General features: G+C 34.7%; 1 protein-coding gene across 3 annotated transcripts; it reads left to right on the top strand.

Annotated features, from left to right (window-relative positions):
* Positions 1-602: 602 nt before the first annotated feature.
* LOC109003806 (inorganic pyrophosphatase TTM2-like) lies at positions 603-17963 on the top strand. 3 transcript variants are annotated; one of them, XM_035686290.1, is made up of 12 exons: positions 603-814; positions 2399-2755; positions 5792-5906; positions 6499-6694; positions 6768-6881; positions 7531-7704; positions 10311-10505; positions 10876-11013; positions 11094-11215; positions 15546-15669; positions 15801-16073; positions 17531-17963. In XM_035686290.1, the coding sequence occupies exons 2-12, from the start codon at positions 2419-2421 to the stop codon at positions 17747-17749; spliced, it is 2007 nt and encodes a 668-aa protein (XP_035542183.1). In that variant the 5' UTR covers positions 603-814; positions 2399-2418; the 3' UTR covers positions 17750-17963. The 3 variants fall into 3 exon arrangements, with proteins under 3 accessions (XP_035542183.1, XP_035542185.1, XP_035542184.1); XM_035686292.1 differs by having other exon boundaries at positions 10891-11013; XM_035686291.1 differs by having other exon boundaries at positions 603-878; positions 17531-17932.
* The last annotated feature ends 1687 nt before the right edge of the window (positions 17964-19650 follow it).

Raw genomic sequence — 19650 nt, forward strand, 5'->3', positions numbered from 1 at the left:
TAATGCCACATTATGTGTACAAAATGAATGTTCCCAATAGTGACTTCTATCTATATTTATTCATTATTCAAAAGAAAAAAAAAATCTACACAATTTCTTATTATTCACACAACCTACACACACCATACTTTTTTTAATTTTTATTATTTTTTTATTTTATCAAATATTTAATATATAAATAATGAATATACGAATTGAATTAATTTAAAAAGAATAAACTCAAAAAAAATTTAAAAAAATTTTAAAAATTTTAAAAAAATATGGTGTGTGAGAGGTTGGGTAACATTGCTAAAAAAAAAAAAAAAATTATGTCTACCAATTCTCATTATTTCATTCCTTAAAATTAAATAATATTTTTTCTAAAAAATTCAAATTTTATAATTTTTAGATAAAATTTGTCATATGATATTTAAATATGAGAAGTGATAAAGTTACAAAAAAATTCAAATTCAAATTCATTATAAGATAATATTTTTTTGAATTTAAATATCAAGTAAATTGGCTTGTCCGACGTGGACTTTCCTTAAGAAAAATAGCATTAAAATAATAAATTGGGAAAAAACTGCGCCATTAAATACTCTCTCTCTCATGGTGCCCCGGCTTCCTCTCTCTGTTGGGAGTGCTGAAGCAGATTCTATAGAATTCCCGCTTCCTGAAGTATCCCGGAAAATCACATTCCTTTCTAGACCCAGAAATATAACGACAAGGAGCGGTAATATATATATATATAGGAAGGAGACAACGACCTTGTAGACTGGCCTGCCTTTCTTGGATTTTTTTTTTTTCCTTCATGAATTCATCGTGACTCGTTGCGGTATAAGAAACAACTCTCTCTGCGACTCGCTCACTGCTTCCGTCGTCACCAATATTGCACATTGGTTTTGTTTCGATCCATTTTGGTTTATGGACTTTTATTTGTTGTGCAATTATTAGGCAAGCGTAATCGTTATTTTTCCCATTTTACTCTGTGCTTTGTTTAAGCGGTTTACTTGGGGGGCACGTGGAGTTAGATAGTAGAGGAGACTCAACCTTGTTTTTTAGTTTTTCTTTTGTGTGTATATGTTTTTTATGGTTTTGTTTTCTGGGTTTGTTGTTACTGTGACACTATTGACCGGATGATCGTTAATTTATGTTTTTTTTTTTTTAATATAATAGAGGATGTTGTAGCATTCAATATTTGTATTGTTATTTTAAGATGAGTGCAACATTTGTTTGTTTTGATCTTTAAAATCATAGTTTAGTAGTTTGTGTTGTGTTTAATTTCATGTGATTCTCTAAAGCACGTCCTGGGAAAAGTTTTATGACAAGTATCATATGTATTGTTTAATCATAGGTTAAGGACTAAATTATGATATATGATCATTGGAGTTGAATACGTTAACGATTCTTAAATATTGTAGATATTCTCAAATAAGCTCTATCCCTGACCTTTATATAAGCGATATATAACAGCATGAGATATCAACTCCAGTTGTTGGTATAATTGCTCATTGAGTGGGCATGATGTGTGTATCACATCCCTGGTTAGATGGACATAGAGGTGTTGCTAGCTTAAGAAAGGACTTGAATCAGTGCTATTGCATCAGCTGAGCGCAGTGCATTCACACTTCATATGAAAAATGAGCATCATTTATGTTGTCGATGAAGGGCTTCAGTCATCTAGCCGATTATGGGCAACAGGGTTTTCCTAGAAGCATCATCCACTTTGGAACTCCTATAAAACACTCAACTAAAATATTTTCATGGGGTAATCAAAACTTTTTTTTCTTGTTTTTAATCTGGCGCCTGGTTTTTGTTGGTTCGACTAATTGCAAGGTCTTTTTGTCTTTACTTGACCGAAGCTACAAAGTAACTAGATTATTACTCGAGAAAGATGGATTTAAATTTAGTTTGCGATGGACGTTTTCATTAAAATACTGCAGAAGTGTTTTAATCTCTCGAGAATTAAATAATTCTTCTGTTTTAAGAATAGGATATAGAGATGAAGCAATGTCATTGTTCATAACATTGAAATCAACTTCTGTTTTCCTCTACACTTTTGAGCAGTTTTTCTAGGACTTTTGGTGAATATATTAAAATTGTACTCTGTTTTACCTTTCTCCTTTGATGCGTTTATCAATGACTTTTATGTTCTCAATTTCTGAAGGAAAGTTCCACAAATTTTCTTTTGTTCATTGGATGTTGTAAATATTAATCTAGTCAAAGCTCCAGATTTCATAGTGGTGAATTCTTGGAGATTTTGCCTCTCTTATGCACCTAAATTGTGACATATGTTGACTGTTATTTAAGTATGGATTTTTACCTTTTATTCTTTCTCAGCGACTTTAATTCTTTAGCTGTCACATTATATGCTTTCAAGTATGTTCGACTTGTTTCATTATCTGTTTCTCATAATCAGAGGGAGGCGACATATTTGCAATGGTTCAAGATACTTCTAGTGGTGATTCACATCAGAGTCAGCCAGTCCGGTTAAAAGAACAAGTTTGTTTGGTTAAGAGAAAGGACTGTGATCGATATGAGATTGATCCCATTCAAGATCCTTTGTCATTTGAGAAGGGCTTCTTTATAGTAATCCGTGCATGCCAATTGTTAGCACTAAAGAATGATGGAATAATATTGGTAGGCTTGGCTGGTCCTTCTGGGGCTGGAAAGACTGTGTTAACAGAAAAGATACTCAATTTTATGCCCAGTGTTGCTGTTATTTCAATGGACAACTACAATGATTCTAGTCGAATTGTTGATGGAAACTTTGACGGTAAATAATCTTGATCATTTTTTGTCATTTATGAGTATTTCGCATGTGTACAGGTTAGCTATTCTCTAGAATTAAGTGTAATATCGGAAATGTTCTTGCCCAGGTGTTTCTTATTGGATAAAATCTGCAAAAATTGACATATGATCTCATTTGGAAGTTTGTTAGAAAATCTTTACCTTCATATGGTGAGGGCATTGACATTCTCTATGTACCTGGACTTTGCCAGATGTGTATCAACATCAAAACTCTTGAGGTATCTAGTAAGTTGAGAGACTTAGGGCCCACTTGGATACTTAGAATATCTCAATATATATGTGAATAGTAGTGAAATGGTTTCAGTTAAGATGTTTTATTAGGTTTTGGGAAATGAGAGAGAAAAAGTTGAGTAAAAATATTATAAAGTTAAAAAATGGTTTGAATATAATTTTTTAATATAATTTTTGTTTTGAAATTGAAAAAAGTAGTATTGTTTTTTGTGTTTTGTTTGGGATTTTGGAAAAGTTGTAATGATTATGTAATTATTAGATGAAAAAGTTAAAGATTTGAGATTGAAAAATGTTTTGTGTTTGAGTGATATTTGCGAATGAAATATCTGAGAATACTTGAGAACAGTTGTGTTTCCAAATGAACCCTTGCGTAAGAAGGAGATGCACAGAAGCATTTGCATAGGTGTTGGGATTTATATTCCTTTTATGCTTCTTAGAATTATAGTGCTTGTCAATTAGTTAAAATGATCTATAACTCATTTCATGCGCTGGTGCCATATCATTTCCCGTGCTGGTGCTGTATCATCTATAAATTCCTTTGAAATTCTTGCTGTTTAAACAACTCTATATATTTTCAAATGGGATGGAGAAAATATCCATGAAGTGCTTTCACTGGTAGGATAATGTTTCACTGTTGGTGAGTTAATTAATGTGGTTACGCCTATCCCTTTGAGAGTTCCTAAGCCTCATGAGCCATATGTGGGGACTGAAATAATGAAATTTTATTGAACTCTGTTGCAGCCTCTTCTGTGTTTGTGTGTGTGTGTCTGGTTCACCATCATTGTCTCTTGTTTGCATCATCTCATTGCCTTTGTTCAGCCAATCATATACATAATTTTATACTTGCGTTCCATGAGGTTTTGATCCCTTGTGCTGCTTCAACTCTTATAATTCCTGCTATAAGATTCATTGCCTAGAAATTTAGCATGTTATGTGCGTACACATTTGAGTTGAGGAGTGAGCTCCTCAAAGTGTTAATTTAGAATGTGGATTGTGGGGAGGCTATCTGATGGCCTTGTGTCTTCTACATTGTTTTTCTCTTGATTGCTTCATGATGTGGATTACTCAACCTCTGTACAGTGAATCGATTAGTTTGTCTTGAGGTTTCTTTGAGCGTAAGCCTTGAGACTTGGAAAAATATTTAACAAGTCACAAAATCCACATTCTATTTGCTGTTCCATTTACTTTTTTGTTTCGTGTTTCACCTTGTAAAGAATATTGTCTGAGAGTTTTAAGTGGATTGGCTAGTCATTGTCTGCAATCTTTTAGGGGATCTTAAACTTTTGATAGCTACTCTGCCATACTCGTACTTGCCATGTTTGCAAGGCTATTTACTGTGTTATTTCCTTTCATGTGACATTCTTAAAGCCTGGTGACATTTATCATCACCCCATAGCATGTGCAATGTTACCCGGAATGTAATACCAATTTGATTGAATAACCATGACAGATGGATAATAATCTCCTACATGAAAATGACCAATAAAAAAATCTCCTAAATGAAAATGATTAATATAAACCTTTTAGCTTGATACAATTTCCATCTAGCTTCTGCCACTTTGGCAATAGGAAACTTTCATCTTTAAACGTTCGTGTTTGATTTTTTATAGTAAATGATAAAAAAAATTTGATAAATCAAGAAAGCACATTTAAAGTATTGATAGTGTGCTTCCAGCAGCATACCCATTCAGTTCACAGAGCCATTGCATTTTTAATTCATGGAGGAGCACATGGAAGGATCTGTGAATCTAGCCTGTTTGTCTTTCTTATATCTACCATTCACCTCCTATGTGTTGAAATTTTATTTAAGAAAAAAAGGTAAAATTTCCTTCGGTTAATTGTGCTATGCATACTTTCCTCTGCATCAGGCTATTACTATATTCTTTTTTTTTTTTTTTTGTTCAAATAAGTGTGGATTTTATTGAATGTACAAAAGGCACAGCCTTACACAGGATGTACACAAGAGAAGTGAGAAACACCTAATTAGAAATATAGAAAATAAATAAGGAAGTCATGGAAACACAGTGCACTAAAATCTATAGCGGCTGCCTAAAGAAACTCGGTATTGGAGAAATAAATTTTAAGCTCTAGCATTGTTTGCTCACAATCCTCAAAATTTTTATCATTCATTTTCCTCCAAATAGACAACACTAGACAGATAGGTACACCTTACATACTACTGCAATTGTTGCCATATGATCACCACATTATGTGCCTTATATAACCACCTCATTCCCATGACTCCGTTATGCAAAACTTACTTAGGATTTTTTCTGCTAGATTATCGCAACATTTACTTGTATTGATTGTGCAGATTTATAATTATGTTGAGTATAGGGCTTTATGACCTATATAGGACCATACTCCATTGATTCTCCATTAGTTGTTTACAGTCTCCATTGACCTATATAGTTTTCTTTTTCTTCCTTTCTTTCATAACACCTGTTGAATATTTATTTCTCCCTATTTGTTCTTTTCCATATCACTGGATGGTTTATTCTCCACTACAAGAGAGGAGCAAAAGATCCATTTTGATCTAATTATATTTTTAATGAGTTTTGTTGGGCAAAAACGTCAGTGAAATCTTGGAATGTCTTCAGTCATATGTGTAGTCTGATTTAATGATGGAGCCATGGCTCGGTTCTTATGTGTGTTTTATAAACTTTGGGTGTCTTGGCCCTTGGTGCAATCCCTGAATCAGTATGACAGCTTTCAAGTGGGGAAATACATCAGGCATGATTATATTGGTTCTGTTATCTTTCTGAAACAGATCCACGATTGACAGACTATGACACCTTGCTCCGGAATGTCCATGATTTAAAGGCAGATAAGCAGGTCCAGGTTCCAATTTACGATTTCAAGTCTAGCTCCCGCACAGGATACAGGTATTTGCTTTCCATCCAGTATTTTTTCATAGCTTTAGCATGGTTGGGTGTCATCATTCTTTGAGTACAATGGTTGAAATTATATTATGTCATGTTAGCTCAAGAATAACATACAGAGATCTTAGATTTGCGATGTAAAAGTCCCAATTAATCAAGCCAATGTTAACATTTTTTTGTTGTTGGGAATTATATGTAAAATGATGTCCCAATCAATCTAAGCAAACAGTAGTTGAATTCTGCTGTTTCATATATTTAGATGATGTTATGGTTATTGAAACTGCTATTTCACATTCAAGTGAAGTGACTGAACTGCTTGTGCAATTTCTTTCATGATCGAAGAGATCTATATTTGTATTCAAAACCCCCTCCACATCGAAGGTCATGGAGGAAGAGAAATGCAACTGTTTGAGTCTTGTACTTTTTATATCTTGAAATCTAAAGCCATGTATTGGTCCCTTTTCTAGTTCTATTAATGCACAGAGTCAATTTATTGAATTATCCTGAAGTTGTTTTTATTTTTTAATTAATGCATGGCTCCACGACTCTTACATATCCACCTGGTCTGTGTTTAAATTGCATGTACTGGTGGCAGGACACTTGAAGTGCCAAGCTCCCGCATTGTGATCATTGAGGGCATCTATGCTTTAAGTGAAAAATTAAGACCTCTACTGGACCTTCGTGTGTCTGTAACAGGTGGAGTTCACTTTGACCTTGTCAAACGGGTTTTGCGGGACATACACCGTGCTGGCCAACAACCCGAAGAAATAATTCAGCAAATTTCTGAAACGGTTTGTTTGTTTGTTTGTTTTTCTGAGAAGAAATTGTGTTCTTTGAAGTTCTCAACTGGATTCTTCTCCACAGGTTTATCCAATGTACAAGGCCTTTATCGAGCCAGATCTCCAAACTGCCCATATAAGAATCACCAACAAGTTCAATCCATTTAATGGATTTCAGACTCCTACTTATATTCTAAAGGTTATTCATAAAGTTACACATTTTGCTTATCTTTAGGCTGTGCTTACCAGAAGTCTTTTAGTTTAGTTTTGTATACCCTAGAAAAGCAGGTTTTTAAAGGGGGATTGTTTAATGCAATGTTTCAAAAAGTTCTCGGCTTTTCAAATCACTGTTCTCTAATTACCAATGCCATGTTTCAGGAACAGCTATAGCCTATACCCGAGAATGAGGGATTTGGCAATACCCCATCAAATTACCAAAAAGTTGCAATGTAACACCTCCATAAACATTTGACATAAAACCCTTGATAAAAGAAATTAAAACTTGAAAAAAATGTTCAAAATAATTTAACAATGTATAAAAAGTGAAAACATATCATTCTTTTACTTTTTTTTGGTAAAAAGTAAATTCTTGTTCAAAAATTTATTTCATTTGAATTTAATAAGGGTATTTTGTTTTTTTAATTTTTGTTAGTAATTTTGTCTTTCTAAAGGAAAAGGAGGTACATTGCAATTTTTTGTAGCATGGCGGTTATTGCAAATTTGGTGGTAGTTTGAAAAAGTCTGTGTTTGTCCCAACATCTCCAAATAGAATAGTCGAAAATATCACGTGATAGATGAGGTACTAGGAATTTGTCCACATCATTAAATGAGTGCTGCTTTTATTGTAGTCAGCAAGGAAAGTGACGGTAGAACAAGTCAAGGCTATTTTCACTGAATATCATACAGAAACAATGGAGCAGACTTATGACATATATCTTTTACCACCTGGTGAAGATCCCGAATCTTGCCAATCATATTTAAGGATGCGGAATAAAGATGGAAGATACAGTCTCATGTTTGAGGTTTGCCTCTTAAAGTTTGGTTTTTGTTGTTTTAATAATTGTGCATTGTTACTCATCCAGAATATAATGCCTGCAATATATTTAACGTACGGCATATTTGTGAAGTAAGAAATTGGAAATCATCATTTTATGCATTCAGACATGATGATGTACTAAGATATTGCCCTAGAAAATCTTCATAGAAAAAAAATTTATGTAGCAGACTTCTGACTCTAGTTGTTTGGTAATAGACAGTCTAGTCTTTAGAGGAATTGGGTTATGATTGGCAAGGGCATAGTGGGCCATGATACCGGATATAGCTGGATAATGAAAAAGATGGATCTTGCAGGTCGCAAGTACTTGAGATTAAGGCTTTGTGTGAGTATAGAGTGCATATCCAGCATCCATAAAAATGCGCTTATGTGCAAAGTGCCAAGGCCGAAGTGCATCACTTAACAAAAGTGATGCGTATTTGCAAAAGGGCCCACTAAACACATAATATTGAGTGAGCTTACAAGAAGCTTGCTTTTGTATCTTCTAGAAAAAAATTATAGTTCAGTTCTAACTCACTTTTTGTCTAGACCGTGTAGAAGACAAAGTAAATAAGAAAGATGTTGATGACTACAAATCTTTTGATGACAATGATGTTGGTCCTATGCTTAATGATGAGGATGGCTTTCTTCTTTAGGATTGCATAGATTTTGTATATTTTGATTCAATCATGTACTGTATTTTGATTATGGCTATCAAATATCATGACTATGTATATTTTGTGAATCACAAGATAATTATATAAAATGTGATATTTAAATTGTATGTAATTAAGATCACTTGAGTTTTTGTGTTGCCTAATATCCTCACAAATTGAGTCAATAGGCTTTATATAATATTATCTTTCTTTTTTAAACCTTTTTATTCTATTTTGTGATTATACATTATTTTTCAAATAATGTGTGCATCACTTAAATCAGGTGCGCGATTGCGCTTTGCACTTTGCATTTTGCACTTTGCACTTTGCGTCTAGGGTTCTAGGATCTAGTCGGCATTTACACTTGAGTGTGTTTGGCGCTTTCACAAACAGCATGCATATCATGCTAAGGATATCTTCAATTGATCCATTGAATGGCCAAATCTATGTAGTTATGTTGGCTTTAGTGAAATGAAATTTATTAAGCAAGTCCTAGAAAGTGCAAACATCATGCATAATATACAGCTACATAAACCAAGAAAATTTATTTTCTTTTTGTCATATCAATAGGACAAATGAGAGGGGACTGTAGGGGTTGGCTCAAGTGGTTAGGGCCTCAGTCTTGAGGGTATGCTATACTAGGTCTAAGGTTCGAAGCTTGGGTCCAAACAATTTATAGGAGCCGCATTACATTGGTGAAAAGCCGATGATTGGTCTGATCTGTGTGATGTGGGCACTTTACAGTGGTTCAGGGTTTAACTGGGTAAAAGACAAGTTGCTTTTTTTTTATTTTTTTTACTGTTTTCTAGGTTCCTTATTATAAAAAACTGAGTGGGGATTGTTGACAGATTTTTTTATATTGGTAATATGCATGCGCACCTGGTAGGGTTTGAACCCATAACCTCATTCTGTATCTTTTTCTTAAAAGGAGGATATGTCATGGTTTATATATTTTATATATTTTATATTTTATAATTTGCTTGCTTTACATACTTTAATTGGAAATGAATCCAAATAATCAAAGTTCTATTTTCACATGGGTGCATCCAATCCAAAACAGAGGCAAGTAGTTTCGCACAAGTGCATGTATAGAGCAGTGCAGCTGAATCTAAGGGAGGAAATGACAAGTTTTTGTTCCCCCATATTAACTTCTCATTAACAGTCGTGTACATTCTCATTTTCTATACTATCACTTTCTGTTATTTATAATGGATTTGGTGCTATACAAATTTTTACATACCTTTCTCCAATTTGCCTATGCAGCCATTCCACACCTGTTTCCTCTCCCCAAGCTCTTGTTTTATCCCCCTTGATTCTTGAGTTTTTGGGTATTTTAAAAGATTGTTCTTGATGATAGGGAATAGGAGGGGGGAGGGAGAGATTTTTTTTAACAATGTATGTCCAGCTAAGAAAGCCAGTTTGCAATTTGAATCAAGTGACTACCTTTGTTAATGCCATTTTAATATATTTGGAAGGAAGAGGAAAAATGGAAATAATGATAAAAATTGGAGGTCAACATTGCTGCAATTATAAGGACCAACTCAAAAAATTTAGATGTAATTTTTAGGTATGTAGAGATGTGTAGTATAGGGTGTTACTAATTGAATTTTATACTTCTAAATTTGATTTTAATGATTTTTCAACATGACCATTAGCAATTGCTTCTTCTTTCTTTCTTTTTTGTTGGGTTTTAGGATCTTAACATCCTCAAATCTGATTTGGAAAACCCCTCCAATCCTTTTCTGTATCTCTGTTTAACAACTTTGTTGACGTTGTGAAATTTTGTATGTTCACAAAATAATTTGTAAATCTCCAGTATTCTTGATGTCTCACCTTTCTATGGCTCTCCATACTTGCTAAAAATTAGGTTCACACATGGAAGTGGAAACTGTACTGGTATTTTGTTACTAACTTAATGTGTTTTGTTCATGTTTGGTAGGAATGGGTGACAGATAATCCATTTGTCATATCACCAAGAATAACTTTTGGGGTTAGCGTGCGTCTTCTTGGTGGCCTAATGGCCTTGGGATACACGATGGCAGCTATCCTTAAAAGAAGCAGCCATGTATTCTCTGATGACAGGGTCTCTGTAAAAATTGATTGGTTGGAGCAACTAAATCGCCATTATGTTCAGGTACTGCTGTATATATCTACACCTAGTTTTTACTCTCATATGATCCTGAATATGTTATAAACTATGGTTCTAGAAAACCTTTGCATGGGCATATCCTTCATTTATCCTTTATATGGTTTTCTATGGGCTGGCCTGGGCCAGTTTGGTCCAGTCCTGCACCAAGAACATTCATTGTGCATCCCAAGACCCCCGTCTGGCCTGAGTGCCTGGTAGTGTGGGAAACAGTATGGGCTAGACCCAGCCTGGCCTGGCTCACGTTTAGTGGTTCTTATTGGGTAAAGTGTACAACTAAGAGAGTTGTTCATCTTTAATGTTTTTTAGAACCCTCATTGTAGCCTAGTATTCGAGCCACTCTAATCTAAATTTCTAGCTTTTTTATGAAAAGGTACAAGGAAAGGATCGGTTAGTTGTAAAATGTGTTTCTGACCAGCTGGGACTGGAAGGTTCATATATTCCTCGGACCTATATTGAACAAATTCAACTGGAAAAGCTTGTAAATGAAGTCGTGGTATGACCACTTCTAAACCTTGTTATGCCTCTCCATGCAGTGGTAGTTGCATTGGTAGTAATAATCTAATCATGCTACAGGCTCTGCCAGAAGACTTAAAGATGAAGCTCAGCTTAGATGAGGATCTGATTTCAAGCCCCAACGAGGCTCTTTCTAGAGCCTCTGCTGATAGAGTGACCATGAGAAATAAGCATCTTAAGAGGTGCACTTTTCTGATTTTCTCTATTGGTATTCAATATATAACTGCTGATATGGCGTTCTAACAAGTGTCGAGACAACCAAAGGTGGTAGGGTCAATATGTTGTAGATCTACCAATTTCCGAACTGTATTAATCTATACATGTTATGATTGCTTTCAGTTATTTGAGTTTGTTGCTTGAAGTTCACTTTAAATTTTTGCATGTTAAAAGCCAAGAATTGCATGGATTTCAAGATTGACGAGGAAGCCAGTGTCTTTTATGGAGTTTCATGCCTTCGTTACTCCATGAGTCATGCACTGTGTTATGTCAGCAAGAACGTAATGGTCCTTTATCTTCTTTAAACCTTTGGTCAACTTTAAGTTAGGAGCATAGCTCTTTTTTTTTTTGAGTAAGAAATTTATTAAACCATGTAATTAGGCATAGCCCAAGTACACAAGGACTATATAAGAGAAAAACACCTAATTACAAACTAAAGCTGAAAAACAGCAAAGAAGTCATTTAGACTAGACCCATCCATTACAATAATCGAAGCCCAAAGCAACATTGAAAAAAAAAGTCTAATCCCTCCCACCAAGCATTCTCTATTTTCAAAACAGCGCCCATTCCTCTCATTCCAATTACACCACATAAGACAAAGAGGCACCATCTTCCAAACGACCACAATTTGGCGATTGCCTTGAATCCCTCTCCAACAGACCAAAAGATTCGCCACCCTCTTGGGTAGGGGTGATTAACGGTCCGGTCGGACCGAACGGACCGACCGGACCGACCGTTTCGGTCCGGACCGGACCGGACCGAGACTTAGACCGGTCCGGTCCGGTCCATATTTTAGAGGACCGAAATCATTCGGTCCGGTCCACGGTCCACAGTTTTTTCGGACCGGACCGGACCGGACCGAATGAAAAATTAAAAAAAAAATATATATTTTTTATATATATTTTATATATAATAATTGTACAATTAACAATATAAATTTTTAAATATATTATTAATACTTGTTAATATTCTATAAATTAACAATATTTTATATATATCTTCATTTAACCTATCACTATTAATAATATAAAATTTTAAATATACTATTAACACTTGTTAATATTCTATGAATTAATAAATATATAATATCAATTAGTTAATTATATAGTAATTATATAAATTAATAATATAATTTTCATCTAATTTATTATCATTGACCATATAAAATATTTTTTTATTGAGTTTGTTACATAATCCACATTAATAAGTCACTTAGTTTAATTTAGTATTTTAAATAAATTTTTTTATTAATTATTAAAAAAAAAAAAAAAAGAGGGCGGACCGACTGGACCGGACCGGACCGGACCGGACCGATAGCTATCGGTCCGGTCCGGTCCCTTTGGGTGTTCGGTCCGGTCCGGTCCGGAAAAATAATGGACCGAAAATTTTCGGTCCATCGCCGGACCGGACCGGACCGGACCGGACCGGCCCGTTTGCAGCCCTACTCTTGGGGATCAGCCAAGCAATGCCCAGCTTAGCAAAAACCTTATCCCACAAAGCCTTTGATGCATCACAGTGGAGAAGAAGGCGATCTGCCGATTCACCACACCTTTTGCACATGAAACACCAATCCATTGCAATGATGCTACACTTTCTTAACTTATCGATAGTAAGTATTTTCCCATGAGAAGCCAACCAACTGAAGAAAGCCACCTTGAGACGCACTTTGCATCTCCAAATATTTTTCCAAGGAAAAAAATCAGTAGAAGAATGAGACGCCAAAACCTTGTACAAAGATCTAACCTAGAATTTCTTATTACCAGGCTGGTTCCAAAGTCATCTATTAACCCCTCCAGATTTTATATTCAGAGCATAAAGCAAGCTGTAAAAATCAGTGATGTCCCCCACCACCCAATCCCGGACATCTCTAATAAAACTTACTGACCACTGAGTGAGACCAGAAATATTATCCATATAATCAGCCACAGAAGCATCTTTGTTTGAGGCATTTCTATAGAGGGAAGGGAAAGCATTCTTCAAGGCCTCATCCCCACACCATAAATCATACCAAAATCTGATCCGGTTACCCCTATCCACTTCAAATCTGAAATTTCTGGAGAACTCCCCTCAACCATTATGAATGAATTTCCACTCTCCCACACCGTATGCCCCCTCTTACTTCGTTTGAGCACCAACCTCTCCAAATACTTCCATATTTGGCATCAATAACTATTCTCCAAAGAGCATCCCCTTCTTGATGGTACCACCACAACCATTTCCCTAAGAGAGCCTTGTTGAAAATTTTCAGCTTTCTAATCCCCAAATCCCCCAAAGATAAAGGAGTGCAAATCTTCTCACACTTAAGCAAGTGGAATTTCTTCTCATCCTCCAAACCACCTCACAAGAAAGCACGAAAGATCCTTTTCATTTTATTAGCCACTCCTAGAGGCAAAGGAAATAAAGAAAGGAAGTAGGTTGGGATATTAGATAAAGTACTCTAGATTAAAGTGATTCTTACCCCTTTGGACAAATAGATCCTTTTCCAACCAGCCAATCTACCTTCAATCTTCTCTATAATCCCGTCCCAAATTGCCTTAGATTTATAAGGAGCCCCCGAAGGAAGACCAAGATACTTCATAGGCAAAATGGAGACATTGCAACCCAAAATATCAGCCAAATCCCCTAAATTATTGACCAAACCTACGGGAACAATTTCAAACTTTGACAAGTTCACCTTTAAGCCAGATACACTTCAAAACATAACAAGAGTGCCCGTAATGAACAAATCTGATCAGAATTTGGCTCACAAAGGATCAAAGTGTCATCCACAAAGAGTAAATGGGAAACATTAATGCTGCCTTGCGAAGAACTACCCACCGAGAAACCTGAGATGAGACCCCTATCTACTGCCACCTTCAACATTCTGGTCAACACATCCATTACCAAAACAAAAAGGAAAAGGGACAAAGGATCCACTAGTCTCAATCTCCGGAAGTTGTTAAAAGAGCTAGCTAGAGTGCCATTAACCAAGACCGAAAATCTAACAGTAGAGATGCAGTGCTTCATCCACTTACACCACCTCTCCCCAAAATCATACCTATCAAGAATATATACCAAAAAATCCCAATTGACGTGATCGAAGGCCTTCTCCATATCTAGTTTACAAAGAATGCTTGAAACGCCACTTCTCATTCTACTTTCCAAGCATTCATTAGCTATGAGAATAGAATCAAGAATTTGCCTTCCCTTGACAAAGGCATTTTGGGACTTCGTGATGATCTTCCCCAAACCACACTCAAACGGTTAGCAAGCACCTTCGAGATGATCTTGTACACACCACTGACAAGACTGATGGGATGAAAATTCTTCACCTCCACAGACCCAAGAAAAACCTTCATGATGTCCTCCCTAACAATGTCCCCAACATGCCTGGAAACATGCCATGGAAAAGCCATCTGGTCCCAGAGCTTTATCTTTGTCCATTCCTCTAATCACGTTGAGCATCTCCTCATCTTCGAACATTCTCTCCAACCAAACTGCACTAGGCTGGTCAGTCGAGTCAAAATCCAGCCCATCAACTGTAGGATGCCATGAATATTGCTCCGTAAGGAGCTTTTCATAAAAATGAACAATCTGATCCTTAATATCCTGACAATCAGAAAGGACACTACCTTCCGAGTGAAGCACCTCAATGCCATTATTCCTTCGATGAGAGTTGGCAACTCTATGAAAGAATTTGGTGCACTGTAGAGGGAGAAAAGAACAGGATTAATTCTGGCGAGAAGCGTCGGAATTAAACATATCGTAATGATGGGGTATCACACATAACCTCACACAAGCCTCAATCAAACTTTAAACCTAAGTGGTGCCAGCTGCTCATCATCGGTAATTTTCTAGGAGCATAGCCTTGAAACTGGAAAAAGAAAACAGCCTGATAAGAATGCAAAGTAGTTTCCGAAACTTTTCTGGTCATACAGATTCTCCATCATGGTCCGTTAATTTATATTCTATGTTGTGAAAGTAGATTATTTCTGCCAGTCTGTTGCTACATTTTCCATTTGATAAATTAGCATGCTCAGTGGAGAACTATTTGAGTTGTAAATTTATGTCGTCGATGGTACTGAGAAAACTTTTGAAAGTTGGTTTCCTAGAAGTATTTAAAAAAAATTAAGAAGTTCTTGAGACAATATGCACAATGCTTCTCCCCCTCTGGATTTTAAATGATCCATTATCATTTTCCCAAATATGGTCTCTTTTTTTTTTTGGTTCGTTCTTTTTCTGTTAAACTTTCAATATGTTTGACTTGTCAAAAAAAGAAAACTGGATACCTTTGATTGATGATGTGATTTTAAACAGTGGTATGTCTCATTCATATTCAACCCAAAGTGACAAGATTTTGGCCAAGCTTACTGGATACGCTGCCAAAAGTAGACGGTTTGATGACGGAAACTCAGAATCCCCCACAACTCTTGCAAGCCAGGTAGAATAATTCATGTATCTTCTATGTTAGTCATAGTGATTTTGATAGTGCTTTTGAAAGGATATTAGCAATTGAAAATTTTTGATCGTCAATCTGCTTTTTCTTTTTGCTTTATTTATTTGTTTTGGCAGGGCACCGTTACTCAGCTTTCAGAACAAATTTCCTCTCTGAATGATAGAATGGATGAATTTACAAATTGTATTGAAGAGCTGAATTCCAAGTTAACCATCAAGAAAAATTCTCCCAGTCAACAAAAAATGTCTGTTCAAGCTGATTCCTGCAATGTCTCTGCTCCCACTTCTTACTTCTTCTCTAGTTTAGGCAATGGTTCGTTGACTGGGTCCATAATGCCCAATTTGTCATCCTCATCCCAGTTGTCTAAAGAGTCTCCTTTGATGGAAGAGGTATTAATCTTGTCTTCTTATATCCTTCTAAATGTTTTTATTCTATGCTTTTATAGCACTATAAGTTAATAATTGTTGAATGGGAGATGCTGAACAACTTGCAATATTTTTACTGTTCAGAGTTTAATATTTGTATATAACTTAGAAAGTTGCCAATGATTTTTATGTATAAATTTATAATTCAGTTTCAGTTAGATTTGTTGATGTTCCTTTATTTGCACTCCCACCCTGCTGTAACCGAAAAAAAAGGGAAAGAAAGAAAAGGAAAAGATGAATTTGAGATGTTGAACACCTTGCAATATCTTTACTATTTGGAGTAGAGAGTAATGCTAGATACAGTCCTAGGATGTGAGCCCTATGCACTCTCTTTGAAAAAATGGGGCCCACCTTTAAAAAATAGGGCTTTTCATGTGGGTTTTAGATTTGCTCACTTTTTTCAAAGTTCAATGAGAGTGCGCGTAACTTGCACACTCTATAATTGTACATATCATTTCCCCTGGAGCATAATACATATAACTTAGAAAGTTTTCAATGATTTCTTTCTTTAAAATTAAATTTTCGCCCAGATTGGTAGATGTTCCTCTAGTTGCATCCCACCCTGCTATGAAAAAAATGGAAAAAATGAATGAAAGAAACAAAAACAAAGAAGTGGATAATTACACGAGTTTGGCTGAAAAATTGTAGTTTAGGGAACTAACTTTTATAAGGAGGTGATGAACCAGCAAGGGAGGACATTGACACAAGTGTACCACTATTTAAAAGTTTAGGGAGGAAGTGATGGGTGGAAATTTTGGAAGGTGCAAAACTTTATCCGTTGAGATAATATTATCTTCTTAATCAACTCTTGTTCAATTAGTTACTTTTTCATTGCCTTTTTATGGCGATAATGATTAGATATTAGTGGATTTGCATGTGCACGAGTTTTGGACCCACGTCTCTAAGACAATGCCAATGGCACCATACCTTCTAGCATTGATCTAAATCTCTGTTGTTCTGATTTATTAATGTACAGCTGTCATATGACTAGTTAGTAGCTGATCGTTGTGAGAAATAGGAGATTACTTGGAGAATACTGCGATATGTTGGAGAATGCCTAGGACTATACATGCACAAATTTAATGTATATTATATATATCAAAACCCACCAAAACTGAGAATTGATTAGCCATATTTGCTGAGTAATTGAAGAGTCAGCATTCTCAAAACACTGAAAGAACAGCTTGTGATGGGAGGTGATTGCCCTTTCATGTTCTAATAATTTCTTGATCAGAAGAAGCTAAAATTATTTCATTAGATGATGATTGTTCCTATTAGGTTATGGTAATTGAATGCCTTCTGTTTTGAAATAAGAGGTTTATGGTGTCCTATACTTTGGTGTCTAGTCACCCAGAAGTCATTTTTCAGAAATGATTGTTTGTTGGCTATCATTTTATTCATGGTGCCTACTTTGGAATCAGATATCAGGTATTGCCCGGGGACAACGTCAACTCATGCATCAGTTGGACAATCTTAGCAATATTCTCCGTGAGATTTTGGGAGAGAGGTCTCGCCATGTAAGAACAAACCAGAAAGGAATTGTGGTTGATTTTGAACCGGTGGCAGTTCCTATTATGTTATCCCTAGCAATTGGTAGTATAGGAATCGTCTTGTTCAAGGGATTTTTAACTCGAAACTGATTCCTTAACCGAGTAGGGTTTTATAATTTACTGTATTGGTTCACTTTATATTTTATTTTTCCATTTTTCTTGTTTTCCCTTCTTGCAATACCCTTCTGTATGGGAAAGACAGCAGTTGAGTTATCAATGATTGATAGTAATTAAATCACGGTATTCCTCTGCCATAAGTGAGGCTTTCAGTAATAAAATTAGGGGTTCTTGTCCTCTCTCTCTCTCTCTCTCAAAAGGGAAGTGGTTAGTGATACTGAAGAGCTATAGAAGCTTTCAAGGATCTGTTTTAAGGGGTTTTAAGAACTACTAAAGCCAATTTTAACTGCCTCCATAGTCCATACTCATGTTGACAATGGTTTCTTTGCTTGTTATCAGATTTCAGAGTTACTTAAATCCTGAATTTACGTTTGAATCAATAATCCTCTGCAAAGTTTAGGGTGCTATTTACAGGCTCTGCATTTTCCGTGAAGTTGATGAATCATGAGATGTGTCTTGCTAGGTTTTCACTGCATTTGCATACATGCCTGATCTTTTATATATATATACTAGTTGCTATCATAGCAACGTGCTAAGCACGTTTGTCTAGTTTAATAAAATAATTAATTTTAAAAAATAATATTATTTTTTTAAAAATAATATATAGATTTTAATCAATAAAAATTTTCAATTTTAATAAACAATCAATAAACAATTTCACTAATTTCTACGCAATACAAACAATAAAATTATCTATACTTTAAATAAAAAAAGAAACGAACGTAACAAAATAACATATCAAATAAAAAAATATCAAGAAAATGAAACCTATAAATGAATATATCAATGAGAAATGATATTTGCAATCGTGAGTGTACAAGCGTCATACAGTCGTTTTGAAAAAAATAAATAAACATGGGACTCATATGAAAAGAAATTAATTTTTTAATAGTGAACTTCACTTTTTTTCAAAATGATTGTACGGCGTTTGCGCATTCCACGACTGTATGTAGTATTACTCATAATATTTATCATCATTAAATATAAATAAAAAATAAAATCACTATAATATATAAATAAAAAATAACATTACTATAATATTTATCACTATTATATATATAAAAATAAAATAATTATAATATTTATCATTATTATATATATAAATAAAATAAAATCATTACAATATTTATTAATATTAAAAAATTATTATAATAAAATCATTTTAATATTTATGAGATCTACATATTTTTTAATTACATATTTAAAAATTAACAATTTAATATATTTTACACATCTAAACAACTTAAAATACTTTTAATAAAATTCATAAATTTATTTTAATATTTACTCATAATTATTCACAGATATTTTCAATATTTTTCATATATTCTCTACCTAAACGTAACTCTCTGCTTTGAGTGTTTGATAAGCGTGGTCTTGAAAAAAAAAAAGAAAGAAAAGAAATCAAGTTAGCAGTGTTGTTCTGTCCAGCAGGCAGCAGATATATACTTTAACGGGCAGCGAGCTTGCTCGCAACCCAAGAAAAATATCTACTACGTAAAGCTGCAGTGCAGAAAGATGACGTACGGTTTCTATCAGAGCATAGAAAATGATCAAGATCGGATCTTACTGTATCTTCTCTTCAGACCTCGATAATCATTTTTATTTGTCTGTACTCCGTACTCCTGCTTAAATCCTAGTGCTATCAATATCCTGTATCGTTAATTTCAAAATCATGATATGATGAGAATTTATTAAGGTGATATTATATTAGTATTCTTTTTTAACCCTTCTTTCTTTTCGGTTGATTATGAGAAAATCGGAAATTATTAATTATTTTTTTTAGAGTTGAATACACATTTATGATTTATGGATAGCCTCGAAATCAAATTAGTCTTTCAAGTTTTCTAATAAACCTTTTACTCTATAATCTT

The sequence above is a fragment of the Juglans regia genome, chromosome 16 (genome assembly GCF_001411555.2).
Source record: "Juglans regia cultivar Chandler chromosome 16, Walnut 2.0, whole genome shotgun sequence".
NCBI lineage: Eukaryota > Viridiplantae > Streptophyta > Magnoliopsida > Fagales > Juglandaceae > Juglans > Juglans regia.